The sequence below is a fragment of the Tasmannia lanceolata genome, unplaced genomic scaffold, assembly GCF_043159265.1.
Source record: "Tasmannia lanceolata isolate RefF3 unplaced genomic scaffold, GAP_Taslan_0.1 ptg000016l, whole genome shotgun sequence".
In the NCBI taxonomy this organism is placed as follows: domain Eukaryota; kingdom Viridiplantae; phylum Streptophyta; class Magnoliopsida; order Canellales; family Winteraceae; genus Tasmannia; species Tasmannia lanceolata.
This window is the reverse complement of record NW_027518693.1, coordinates 5,708,514-5,722,398: the sequence shown is the minus strand read 5'-3', so window position 1 is coordinate 5,722,398 and position 13,885 is coordinate 5,708,514. Positions and strand designations below refer to the sequence as shown.

Here is a 13,885-nt window from a genome sequence, read left to right as displayed (position 1 = left end):
AATCACTCAAACGGACTACTACCCCTGTTCGTTTTGATTGTGAGTCCCAAATGGATTATTGTACTCCATATTAAGGCTCTGTTTGTTTTGAATTTTGAGTACTGATTGTGAGTGCAAACCTGATTATTAAAACGCTTTTGCAAACAGATTGTGAGCCCCAAACCGATGATTGGCATGATTTCTTTCAACAATTTGGGAAGTACCATAACAAACATGGTAAAAGAAGATGTCCTCTATTATCTATAAGCATTTCACAACCTAAGTTCAGAGGCCCATTGCCTAAAACCAAACAATACAGAAATATTCTAATCACATTACATAAGTAAGAGATTTTTCCAAAAGGAATTTATTACAACACTTTCTTCACAAAGTTCTAAGAAGAAACATCCCAAAAGTGAGCACTTCTGAAATCATAGCCATCTAAACTCGGCTTTAATCCTAATCTCATTCTCCTGATTTCACCTATTCCTCTCTTAATAACATTACAAACTCCAACCCAAATTGCCAATTCCGGCAATCTCTCCTAATTTCATATGAAATCTAGCTCACCGAAGAATTATTCTGGAAATTCAAACAAACCCAATTCAGACATTAATCTTATCCATCTCTCTCCTGAGCGCATTCGCCCTAACCAAGCTCCCAATCGTATTAACAGCAAGCTTAAGATCTTCCAACGGACTCCCCGGCACGACCCGCTTATACAAATAGCTATCAAATGTCATCTTCTGAACATAATTATCCGCGCACATCTCCACAAACGCCTCCTTCGCCGGATTCGATCTGTAAAAAACCTTCTGCAAAATATCCAACACCTTATAAGTTGGCCAATAAGTCTTATCCCACTTCTCCAAATACTTCCTCAAATCCCTCTCCTCCACCATCCTCTTCCCATTCTCCGACCCCTCTACGATCGCCTCTGCGCACATTCTCCCACTCTTGGCCGGAAAGTAAATCCCTTCGCCAGAGCACTTGGTCACATACCTATTGGTGGTAGTAGTATATAAATCAGTAATTTTGGGATTAAGAACATAACATAAAATAATTAAATGAAATCGCAATCAACGGTAGCAATAATCTCACAAGATGAACTGTAAACCCCTGTTTGTTTAGGATTATGCCAACCGATTGTGAAGGTCAAACCTATTATTTGACCCTGTTAGGTACCTTACCGATACACTAAAAGCAACAGAGCTGATGGAATGAGTTAGGCAAGGCCCTTTAAACCTGTTCCATACCAGGCTGGGTCTCACCTAGTCCCATACCTAGGCGGGCCTCACTTAGGACCGTAACAGGCCCACCCTCTTCCTTTGAGATTGCCAACCGATTGTTAGTCCAAAACCAATTATTGAGTCCAATAATTGTTTTTGAACTAACAATTAGAGGTCATAATCTTAAACAAACAGGGGTTAAATGTAATATTGGGTCCAATAATAAGTTTGACACTAACAATATGGTTGGCAAAACAGAGAAAGGGTGTCAATTATCAAGTTGATCTTCAAACTATTAAAGAGGAAAAGACAACAATACCCCGCCGCATCTCCGACCAGCGCCACACGGCCGGAAAGTCGCCGGGGCCGGGGATGCTCGGGGATCGGATGAGCCTCCACTCGAATAATCTTCCCCCCCAAAATCTTATCTCTCGCCCTCAACCGGATTGCCTGCTGGAATTTCTTAATCTCCCCCTTATTCGTAACAGTACCCGTCCCCACTGCCACGTGGTCACACTTCGGAAACACCCACGCATAAAAATCAGGGGACACGTCATCACCCATATACACCTCGGCGAGATCTTCATAATACGCCATTTTCTCGTCCGGTATTTTAATCCTCTCCTGAAAAGCGATCGCGTAATCATACTCCCCGGCGCATATTGACTTCGTCACGCGCGAATTTGCACCATCTGCGCCGATAACAGCGTCCACCTCTAACGCGCGCTTCTCCCCTACTTTCCCCGTATTTCCGTTATTATATCCGTTGTAGTGTAAAACGTAAGGTTCGTTAGGGTTTTGTGGGAGATCGAGTTTTAAAAATAAACCGTTTATGACCGTTGCTCCAGACGCGGAGGCTCGATCGCGAAGGTACGAGTCTAGTACTTCGTGACGGACCATTCCTATATATTTGTGGGGTTTTAATGTACGTCCTACAACAACGGCTACATTGGACGGTGAGATCATCTTCATCTTGGTGACTTTACGGTCAATAATGTCTAATGGGAGATCAAATTCTCCTATCATACAAAGAGGGATTGCCCCACCACAGGGTTTACAATTATCGAGTTTTCGTTCAATTAGATACGTTTCGATCCCGCCTTTGGCTAGGGTTTCGGCGGCCGCGCCACCGGCGGGGCCGCCTCCTACTACGGCGACTCGGAGATTCCGGCCGGTGAGTTTGGGGCTGGATTTTGAGGCGGAGATTTTGAATTTGTGGGGTTTGGGTGGGTTTGAGAGGGTTAGGGTTTGGCAGAGGGATGGGTGGTTTTCTGGGGTGGTTTTACGGAGGCCGATGAAGGTTTGGTGGGTTTGGGGATGGAAATTGGTGGTTTTTCGGTCGCCGGTGGTGGAGAAATGGGGGGTTACAGAGGCGAGGGATGCCATTTTTTGAGGGTTTTTAGGGTTTGGAGAGGGTTTTATTTTTATAGTGTGTACTGTGGAGATGGTGTAGGAGACTTTGGGCTGGTTAGCGTTGGATTAATTTATGATATTTTTCAGCCCCCTACAGTACGCATTCGGCCACTTTTAACTTGATTTGTTGTCAAAATTCAAAAAGCTTTAAAGTTGCCTGTTCACGTTACAAGGAGGGCGAATGCGTACTGCGGAGGGGGTGAAAATATTATTTATTGGGCTCCCTACTGATTGTCTGGTATTGTACCACGTAGTTCTGTTTTTGCTTGTGGTCGTGGGATGGCTGATGTTACATTAAACCAACTAAATAAATGTTAGCAACTAATCACATTCAAGGAAGAACAATGCGCATTAATGCATTATGATTGATTAGTCAGCACAATTTTTGGGCCTTCGGCTATAGCCTATAGGAGACACAGAGCAAGGACTATCAAATGAATTATTTTCATCAATTATGGGACCCACATGCCCAGTGGAAGCATTTCTTTTTGGCCTATCAAACTAAAAATTTTCTTGGGAAAATTACGTTTACACCCCTCTAGTTTCTGACATATCCATTTCCACCCCTATAGTTTAAAACGTGACAAATATACCCATGTAGTTTCAATTTGTTTAAGGTTTGCCTCTCAGCTGAAGGTTCATCCATGGATTGAAGGGTTAGGATGATCCGATGGAGCTGATTTTTTAGGCACACCCTATCTATGTCAGGACCCATGAAATGAACGCTTTGGATCATCCGAATAATGTGGGCCCGTACCCGAATCCAAACACTACCAAAAAATCATCCAAATAATGTGGGCCCACATTGTTTGGATGATCCAAAGCGTTCATTTGATGGGCCCTGACAGAGATAGGGTGTGCCCAAAAAATCAGCTCCATCGGATCATCCTAACCCTTCAATCTATGGACGAACCTTCAGCTGAGGGGGCCTACCTTAAACAAATTGAAACTACATGGGTGTATTTGTCACGTTTTAAACCATAGGGGCGGAAGTGGATGTGTCAAAAACTAGAGGGGGTGTAAATGTAATTTTTCCAATTTTCTTTTAAAAATAAAAGGACATTTGGTCAAAAGGTACCACAAAATATCTGAAATAGTGAGATGTACCCCTTCAATTTTAAACTTGTGAAAGGGTACCATTTTGCTTTTTCTGACAAGGTTTTTTACCGAAATACCCTTCACTCTCAAAATATACACGTTAAGCCATAAAAACAGGGAGAAAAAAGTGTTGTTTTCTTTTTCACACCTGAAAAATGGGGTGACCAAGAGATGAAATGGGGGTATCATACTTGAAAAATTTTGGGTTGATGTCTGTTGGGCCTGAAAGGGGTTACCAGCACAAGAAAAACGGGGATACCACATATAAAAATGGGTGACCAAGAGATGAAATGGGGGTATCACACCTGAAAAAATTTCATATTTTGTATCCAAAACTCAAATCCAAATCCAAATGAAGTATCCAAACATGGCCTAAAGGTACATGAAGATCTTATTGTTATTTTCATACTCTTGGAATTCACTTTCTGACATCCAATCTATGGTTTCTTTCAACAATTTGGGAAGTACCATAACAAACATGGTAAAAGAAGATGCCCTCTATTATCTATAAACATTTCACAACCTAGGTTGAGAGGCCCATTGCCTAAAACCAAACAATACAGAAATATTCTAATCACATTACGTAAGTAAGAGATTTTTCCAAAAGGAATTTATTACAACACTTTCTTCACAAAGTTCTAAGAAGAAACATTCCAAAAGTGAGCACTTATGAAATCATAGCCATCTAAACTCGGCTTTAATCCTAATCTCATTATCCTGATTTCACCTATTCCTCTCTCAATAACATTACAAACTCCAACCCAAATTGCCAATTCCGGCAATCTCTCCTAATTTCATATGAAATCTCTAGCTCACCGAAGAATTATTCTGGAAATTCAAACAAACCCAATTCAGACATTAATCTTATCCATCTCTCTCCTGAGCGCATTCGCCCTAACCAAGCTCCCAATCGTATTAACAGCAAGCTTAAGATCTTCCAACGGACTCCCCGGCACGACCCGCTTATACAAATAGCTATCAAATGTCATCTTCTGAACATAATCATCCGCGCACATCTCCACAAACGCCTCCTTCGCCGGATTCGATCGGTAAAAAACCTTCTGCAAAATATCCAACACCTTATAAGTTGGCCAATAAGTCTTATCCCACTTCTCCAAATACTTCCTCAAATCCCTCTCCTCCACCATCCTCTTCCCATTCTCCGACCCCTCCACGATCGCCTCTGCGCACATTCTCCCACTCTTGGCCGCAAAGTAAATCCCTTCGCCCGAGCACTTGGTCACATACCTATTGGTGGTAGTAGTATATAAATCAGTAATTTTGGTATTAAGAACATACCATAAAATGATTAAATGAAATCGCAATCAACGGTAGCAATAATCTCACAAGATGAACTGTAAACTCCTGTTTGTTTAGGATTATGTCAACCGATTGTTAATGCCAAACCTATTATTGGACCCACCCTGTTCCTTTGGGATTATGCCAACCCATTGTTAGTTCAAAACTAATTACTGGACTCAAAATTAAGAGGGGAGCCTTGCAAAACAGAGGTGAAAGGGCTCCCCCATTGGCTGCACATCACCGTCATGTTTGACTTTTCAGCCGATTGGAGAGCTTTTTCACCTCTTTTTTGCAAGGGCTCCCTTCAGTGTAGAATTCCTTCAAAATTAAATGTAAAACTGAGTCCAATAATTGGTTTTGGACTAACAATTAGGTGTAATAATCTTAAACAAACAGGGCCTAAATGTAATTTTGGGTCCAATAATAAGTTTGACACTAACAATTTAGTTGGCAAAACAGAGAAAGAGTGTCACTTATCAAGTTGATCATAAAATTATTAAAGAGGAAAAGACAACAATACCCCGCCGCATCTCCGACCAACGCCACCCTGCCGGATAATCGCCGGGGCCGTGGATGCTCCGGGATCGGATGAGCCTCAACTCGTATAATCTTCCCGCCAAAAATCTTTTCTTTCGCCCTCAGCCTTGTGGCCAGCTGGAATTTCTTAATCTCCCCCTTATGTGTAACCGTACCCGTCCCCACTGCCACGTGGTCACACTTCGGAAACACCCACCCATAAAAATCAGGCGACACGTCATCACCCACATACATCTCGGCGAGATCTTCATAATACGCCATTTTCTCATCCGGTATTTTAATCCTCTCCTGAAAAGCGATCGCGTAATCATACTCCCCGGCGCATATTGACTTCGCCACGCGCGAATTTGCACCATCCGCGCCGATAACAGCGTCCACCTCTAACGTGCGCTTCTCCCCTACTTTCCCCGTATTTCCGTTATATCCGTTGTAGTGTAAAACATAAGGATCGTTAGTGTTTTGTGGGAGATCGAGTTTTAAAAATAGGCCGTTAATGACCGTTGCTCCAGACTCGGAGGCTCGGTCGCGAAGGTAAGAATCTAGTACTTCGCGACGGACCATACCTATATATTCGTGGGGTTTTAGTGTACGGCCCACATCAACGGCTACATTGGACGGTGAGATCATCTTCATCTTGGTAACTCTACGGTCAATAATGTCTAATGGGAGATCGAATTCATCTACCATACAAAGAGGGATGGCCCCACCACAGGGTTTGCAATTATCGAGTTTTCTCTCGATTAGATACGTTTCGATCCCGCCTTTCGCTAGGGTTTCGGCGGCTGCGCCACCGGCGGGGCCGCCTCCGACTATGGCGACTCGTAGATTCCGGCCAGTGAGTTTGGGGCTGGATTTTGCGGCGGAGATTTGGAATTTGTGGGGTTTGGGAGGGTTTGAGAGGGTCAGGCTTTGGGAGAGGGATGGGTGGTTTTCTAGGGTGGTTTTGCGGAGGCCGATGAAGGTTTGGTGGGCTTGGGGACGGAAATTGGGGGTTTTCCGGTCGCCGGAGGTGGAGAAGTGAGGGGTTATGGCGGCAATGGAGGCCATTTTTTGCTGGTTTTTGGGATATTTTGTTTTGTGGGGAGGGTTTTATTTTTATTATCATCGTGTGGATATGGTGTACGAGATTTTGGGTTGGTGAGCGTTGGATTAGTGGGAATCGACGGTTATGGTTTGTTGTAGATATCGGGAATGGATTTCAGGTACTTTTTATGTATTTTATGTATGGGCAATATGATTTTTTAAACCCCCTGTAGGATTATACGCCCCATTATCCCGTGATTTGACGTCAAAAAGCGTTAAAGTCTGACATAATTTACGTGAACTGGGGGCGCATAATCCTACGGGGGGCGGGGGTGAAAATATTCCTTTATTTATTTTATTGGACTCCCTACTGATTGTCTGGTATTGTGCCACGTAGTTCTGTTCTTGTGGATGTGGGATGCCTGACGTTACATAAAATAAACCAACTGGTTATGGCCACGTGGCGAACCCGATAAATCGGTGAATAAATATGAGGTTTTGTTACTAGGAGGGAGCTGTTGTCTCCATTCACGAGAGGTGGCTGGTCTGACATGCGACAGACCAGCCGCGAAATGCCTTCTGCGATGGAGGCTAGCAATTCCCTTGTTACTCATATGTTGTTGTTGAGCATAGAGGTACAGTAAAAAACAATGTAAGCAACTAATCACATTCAAGGAAGAACAATGCGCATTAAATCAGCAGATGGGCCATCGGCCATAGGAGACCCAAAGCAATGACTATCAAATGTATTGTTTGGATTAGGGGTGTAAACGAGCCGAGCTTGGCCAGGCTCGGCTCGGCTCGTTAAGTTCACAAGTGAGGCTCGGCTCGGGCTCGGCTCGGTCAGGCTCGCGGGCGGCTCGCGAGCCTTACCGAGCTCGGGTTATATTATGTTCACACCCCTCATCTTCCCTGGACAGCCCTACTAGTGTAATTTGACTACTTTTTTTACACTATGGGGGGTGGTCCTAGTAACAAATGGGGTTCCAAAAATGAAGTGACATATTTTGCCCCCCCTTTTCACTCCATGGACAACCCTTTTAATGTATATATTAATATATAATATATATATTTAAATATATTAAATTCTTAACGAGCCTTAACGAGCCGAGCCGAGCCGAGCCTGGCCTAACTCGAGCTCGGCTCGTTAAGGATTCGAGCCGAGCTCGAGTCAAGCTTTTTTCTAGCCGAGCTCGAGCGAGCTTCCGAGCCCGAGCCAAAATTGACACCCTTAGTTTGGATCAATCAAAGAAGCGACCCACGTGCCCAGTGGAAGCATTTCCCTCTGGCTGATGTAACTGATCTATCAAACTAATATCCGCACAACCATGTTTTGATAATGGTGGGAATTCACTTTGTTTTACACCCTCTCATGGGCTGCTGAGTGCTTTTTGGGAATTGTAACAGTGTAAAAATTGTGAGTCCCAAATTGATTATTGGACTCAATATTAAGACTCTGTTTGTTTTGAATTTTGAGAACTGATTGTGAGTCCAAAACTGATTATTAGAACGCTTTTGCAAACCGATTGTGAGCCCCAAACCGATGATGGGCATAATTTCTTTCAACAAGTTGGGAAGTACCATAACAAATAATGGTAAAAGAAGATGCGCTCTATTATCTATAAGCATTTCACAACATAAGTTGAGAGGCCCATTGCCTAAAACCAAACAATAGAGAAATATTCTAATCACATTACATAGTAAGAGATTTTTCCAAAAGGAATTTATTACAACACTTTCTTCACAATGTTCTAAGAAGAAACATCCCAAAAGTGAGCACTTATGAAATCATAGCCATCTAAACTCGGCTTTAATCCTAATCTCATTATCCTGATTTCACCTATTCCTCTCTCAATAACATTACAAACTCCAACCCAAATTGCCAATTCCGGCAATCTCTCCTAATTTCATATGAAATCTCTAGCTCACCGAAGAATTATTCTGGAAATTCAAACAAACCCAATTCAGACATTAATCTTATCCATCTCTCTCCTGAGCGCATTCGCCCTAACCAAGCTCCCAATCGTATTAACAGCAAGCTTAAGATCTTCCAACGGACTCCCCGGCACGACCCGCTTATACAAATAGCTATCAAATGTCATCTTCTGAACATAATCATCCGCGCACATCTCCACAAACGCCTCCTTCGCCGGATTCGATCGGTAAAAAACCTTCTGCAAAATATCCAACACCTTATAAGTTGGCCAATAAGTCTTATCCCACTTCTCCAAATACTTCCTCAAATCCCTCTCCTCCACCATCCTCTTCCCATTCTCCGACCCCTCCACGATCGCCTCTGCGCACATTCTCCCACTCTTGGCCGCAAAGTAAATCCCTTCGCCCGAGCACTTGGTCACATACCTATTGGTGGTAGTAGTAGTATATAAATAAGTAATTTTGGGATTCAGAACATACCATAAAATAATTAAATGAAATCGCAATCAACGGTAGCAATAATCTCACAACATGAACTGTAAACCCCTGTTTGTTTAGGATTATGTCAACCGATTGTGAATGCCAAACCTATTATTTGACCCTGTTAGGTACCTTACCGATACGCCAAAAGCTCCAGAGCTGATGGAATGCGTTAGGCAAGGCCCTTTAAACCTGTCCCATACCAGGCTGGGTCTCACCCAGTCCCATACCTAGGCGGGCCCCACTTAGGACCGTAACAGGCCCACCCTGTTCCTTTGAGATTGCCAACCGATTGTTCGCCCAAAACCAATTATTGAGTCCAATAATTGTTTTTGAACTAACAATTAGAGGTCATAATCTTAAACAAACAGGGCTTAAATGTAATGTTGGGTCCAATAATAAGTTTGACACTGACAATATGGTTGGCAAAACAGAGAAGGGGTGTCAATTATCAAGTTGATCTTCAAACTATTAAAGAGGAAAAGACAACAATACCCCGCCGCATCTCCGACCAGCGCCACCCGGCCGGAAAGTCGCCGGGGCCGGGGATGCTCGGGGATCGGATGAGCCTCCACTCGAATAATCTCCCCCCCCCCCAAATCTTATCTCTCGCCCTCGACCGGATTGCCAGTTGGAATTTCTTAATCTCCCCCTTATGTGTAACAGTACCCGTCCCCACTGCCACGTGGTCACACTTCGGAAACACCCACGCATAAAAATCAGGGGACACGTCATCACCCATATACACCTCGGCGAGATCTTCATAATACGCCATTTTCTCGTCCGGTATTTTAATTCTCTCCTGAAAAGCGATCGCGTAATCATACTCCCCAGCGCATATTGACTTCGCCACGCGCGAATTTGCACCATCTGCGCCGATAACAGCGTCCACCTCTAACGCGCACTTCTCCCTGTGGACCCGCGATCCGAGAGGGGCCGGGGGGACGTGCCCCCGCGCGAGTCTCTGGATCATCCACGTGAAGGAGAGCTCCGCCAAGGAACTCTCGAAAGAGTGCCCCTCACAGCATGAGCGGCGATGTGAAGTGAGATACCTCTCGATTCGGGGACCAGCCCGGATTCGAGACGCACCTCGAATAAAGAAAGAGTCGCCATCCAAGGAAGTGGGCCCTGGATCCCATGCTGTGCTCTGTCGCAACAGATAACCAGAGATATAAAAGGTCCGTGCCTGATGACGAATGGGGAAGGGGTTAGGCGCCCCCAATTCGCCCAAGTGCGAGCACCTGGTCTCTTATGCCATTTATTATTAACCTTGAAGAATTTTGGGCGAAAATCATGTGAAATGGGAACAAGCATCCCCGAGAAAACGTCTATCTAAGCATGCATGACCCGGGGATGGGCAAAAGAAAATAGACATCCAAATCCTAACTCACCGCATCTACTCCTAACCCATCACATCTAGGAAAGTAGTAACATCCGCATGCACAGCTACAGCTAAACAAGCAATATCAGATATGGTAAGCAGAAAGCAGTAAATAGCCACAGCTAAGCATGTGAAACTAAGCGCACAAATAATAAGCAAGCTGAAAGTAAACACACAAGGAACCAAAGACAAACACACGATAAACAAAAGATGCGAGGAAAGAAATGAATCGATAAATCGACGGTTCATGAGGACCGAGAATGCCAGGGAAAATAAAAGGGAGCGTACGATAGGCTCAGGGAGTCTAATGAATCAAACTCAACAATCCTGATCCGCTGAAGATCGGATAGGTCTCACGATCGTCATATCCTATCGTTGGGCTCAGTGAGGACAATCCCTGCGAAGGGGCCACGCTACGTCGTCGCCCGTCCCAAAACGCGATAAAAACGTCGAAAAATCGATAAAACCGGCAAACCACGATGAAAACCGGAAATGGAATGAAAAGAGGGCTCCGAGTGACCTGGTGTAACGACCCGATTTCCGTCGTGTCGCTACGAGCAAAAGAAAGTAAAAATCATGGAAATATTTTTTTTTTTTTTTTTTTTATACAAGCATCAACGACGATCCCGATAGAATCTTATTACAACTTAAAAATGATACATGACGTAAGACGTCAAAATGCAAGGACTCCAGGAACGAACTCTCTGATCACACAGTCCCTTATCCCATGGTTCCTTCATTTGCAAATGCTCCGCCATCTAATGCCTCAACCCCTGTGGTGGAGGAATCAACGTCAAAGCAGGGTCATCCAAAGACCGAGCAAAGTAAAAGAGACAATAATAACAGTGCATACAATATAATCCACATCCTCAATAATGTCTAGAAACAATATAATAAAGATTACAATGCCCATGGCAATATAAATAAAAGGAATGACAATAATTTCAATGTATGCTATGCATGCAATAATTATGAGACAGCACATTCCCCAGGTACATCCGGCTTTTCCCCCAATTATTTTTCTGTCAGTTCTTTTCTGACTTTTTCATTTTATTTTATTTTTTTCTGCCGGTGTCCTTGCCGCACGGCTAACCACTACCCCTGTCTGAAGGTAGTGACGTTATGGACTTGGATTACGGTCTCGCATTTGCCGAGCCGGGGATACTATCCCTCGGGGATACTTTCCCTTTTTGGTTGGTTTGCCAACGAAAGGCAGTACACGCTTCTCGCGTTGGCCTTTGGACCTTAGGTCCCAGGATGATTCCACCACACCCTTATGTTCCCCTTCACTCTCCCCCATGTATGCAACATGTATGCAATTACTTACCTTTGCCTTTCTTCCTGCATTCATTTCAATTCATTTGATTCCAGCATTCATTTCAATTCATTTGATTCCAGGCAAGCGAGTATAAATTCACTAAGCAGGTATTTATCAGGCAATTTATAAGCAGAGCTACATTGCATAGACAATTATATTGAACACCATTACAAGACAAGGTCTAGCTGTCACCTGCATACATTGCATAGACAATTATATTGAACACCATTACAAGACAAGGTCTAGCTGTCACCTGCCTTTTCTTATAGTCGCAGTAGGACGAGATGGCTCCTGTAGGCAAATAAGTGAAATAGGTCAACTTATTTTAGTCTAGGTCCTTTTAATATCACACAGATAACACTTGTCCTTTCTGTGTCCATTTATGTCCTAAAATAAGGTTCCCTGTGTTCACTATTCATGTGGGCCCCACATGCTACTATTCATGTGGGCCCCATCATGTCACTATTTATGTGGGCCCCGCATGTCACTATTCATGTGGGCCCCATCATGTCACTATTTATGTGGGCCCTGCATGTCACTATTTATGTGGGCCCCATCATGTCACTATTTATGTGGGCCCCATCATGTCACTATTCATTTCACCATAAGTTGATAAAGTTTACTTTACGGTTACTATGCTAGTATTTCACCGTTAAGTATATAGGTGGTAGAACCAACCATTACTTTATCCATATAGGTGGTAAAACCAACCATTACTTCAAATAAAATATAGGTAGGTGGTAGAACCAACCATGAAAGAGATCATTAAATAATTTAGGTGGTAGAACCAACCATTGAAAGAGATCATTGCTTTCAAATAATTTTAGGTGGTAGAACCAACCATGAAAGAGAGACTATTATAAAAGACTTACTTGGTAGTGGATTTTCTTTTTCCTTCTTCTCTCTCTCTCTTCCTCTTTCTCTTTCTTCTCTTCTCTTCCTCTCTCTCTCTCTCTTCTCTTCTCTTCTCTTCTCTTCTCCTTTTCTTCTCCTCCTCCTCCCTCTATTTATAGACATTTTTTTGCATAGTACTTTTTGCATAGTAAAGACTATTTACTATTTTAAATTATTATTTCTGTCGGTCAATAGTATTTTTGCATAGTACTTTTGCATAGTAAAAACTATTTACTATTTTAAATTATTATTTTCGTCGGTTAACAGTATTTTGCATAGTTAATAATATTTTTTTATTATTAATTTTGTCGGTCAATAGTATTTTTGCATTTTTTTTATTATTATTTTCGTCGGTGCGATGATATTTTCGTTTCCACTAGGGATGGGTCCCGCTGGTGGTAGGACCCGCTGGTCGTGGGGCCCGCTCGTGTGGGACCCGCTGGCGTTGGATCCGCTGATGTGGGACCCGCTTGTGTGGGACCCGCTGTATGGGGCCCGCTGATGTGGGTCCCACTTGTAAATAGTACTCGGTGGGTCCTACTGTGAATAGTAGTTTTGAATAGTATTTTAAATAGTAATTCTGCATAATAATCTTGCATAGTATTTTAAATAGTAATTATGAACAGTATTTTAAATAGTAATTCTAAATAGTAATCTTGCATAGTGACTATTTTTAATATATATTTTTAATATATATTTTTACCGGTTATTACATTCTACCCCCCTTAATGAAAATTTCGTCCTCGAAATTGGACATACCTTATATATATATATATATATATATATATATATATATATATATATTTTACCGGTTATTACATTCTACCCTCCTTAATGAAAATTTCGTTTCTCGAAATTGGACATACCGTTAGATGATGATACTTTTGTTTCATCTCCTCCCCTGGTTCCTCTTCTTGTGGCTTTCTCGCTTCAAGTTCTTGTTCTTCAGGTTCTTCCTCGGAGTCAGAGGAAATTTCAATCATTTGCTGCAATCCTTTCTCTTCTTGAAATTTCTTCTAGCTCACGACAAGGTTGTCAGAGGTTGTAACATACTATATAAAATATCACCATTCTTAAGGAAAATCTTCATAATTCAAAATATCTTTGTTGATAAAATCTCAATGTATTATGTCATCATCATCTTCAATTTTCAGACATCTTCAAATTTCACAACATACTCATAAATCATCATCCCAAAATTCAAAATATCTTTGTTAATTATTATCCCAACGCATGACAGATTCATGATCATCTATTTTTTTATGATTAAAATCGATTCCTCGTGAAATCCATCTA

At 42.6% G+C, this 13,885-nt stretch overlaps 3 protein-coding genes across 3 annotated transcripts; all 3 read right to left on the bottom strand.

The window, feature by feature from the left end:
• Nucleotides 1–217: 217 nt before the first annotated feature.
• On the bottom strand, nucleotides 218–2,629 carry LOC143848555 (geranylgeranyl diphosphate reductase, chloroplastic-like). The gene is made up of 2 exons (XM_077357512.1): nucleotides 1,528–2,629; nucleotides 218–981 (listed from the first exon to the last, which is right to left on the bottom strand). Exons 1-2 carry the CDS (start codon nucleotides 2,592–2,594, stop codon nucleotides 585–587), a joined length of 1,464 nt encoding a protein of 487 aa, XP_077213627.1. The 5' UTR covers nucleotides 2,595–2,629; the 3' UTR covers nucleotides 218–584.
• A 1,469-nt stretch (nucleotides 2,630–4,098) lies between these two features.
• LOC143848556 (geranylgeranyl diphosphate reductase, chloroplastic-like) lies at nucleotides 4,099–6,643 on the bottom strand. The gene is made up of 2 exons (XM_077357513.1): nucleotides 5,542–6,643; nucleotides 4,099–4,967 (listed from the first exon to the last, which is right to left on the bottom strand). Exons 1-2 carry the CDS (start codon nucleotides 6,603–6,605, stop codon nucleotides 4,571–4,573), a joined length of 1,461 nt encoding a protein of 486 aa, XP_077213628.1. The 5' UTR covers nucleotides 6,606–6,643; the 3' UTR covers nucleotides 4,099–4,570.
• Nucleotides 6,644–8,223: 1,580 nt separating this feature from the next.
• LOC143848913 (geranylgeranyl diphosphate reductase, chloroplastic-like) lies at nucleotides 8,224–9,771 on the bottom strand. The gene is made up of 3 exons (XM_077357960.1): nucleotides 9,666–9,771; nucleotides 9,492–9,597; nucleotides 8,224–8,942 (listed from the first exon to the last, which is right to left on the bottom strand). Exons 1-3 carry the CDS (start codon nucleotides 9,769–9,771, stop codon nucleotides 8,546–8,548), a joined length of 609 nt encoding a protein of 202 aa, XP_077214075.1. The 3' UTR covers nucleotides 8,224–8,545.
• Nucleotides 9,772–13,885: the final 4,114 nt, after the last annotated feature.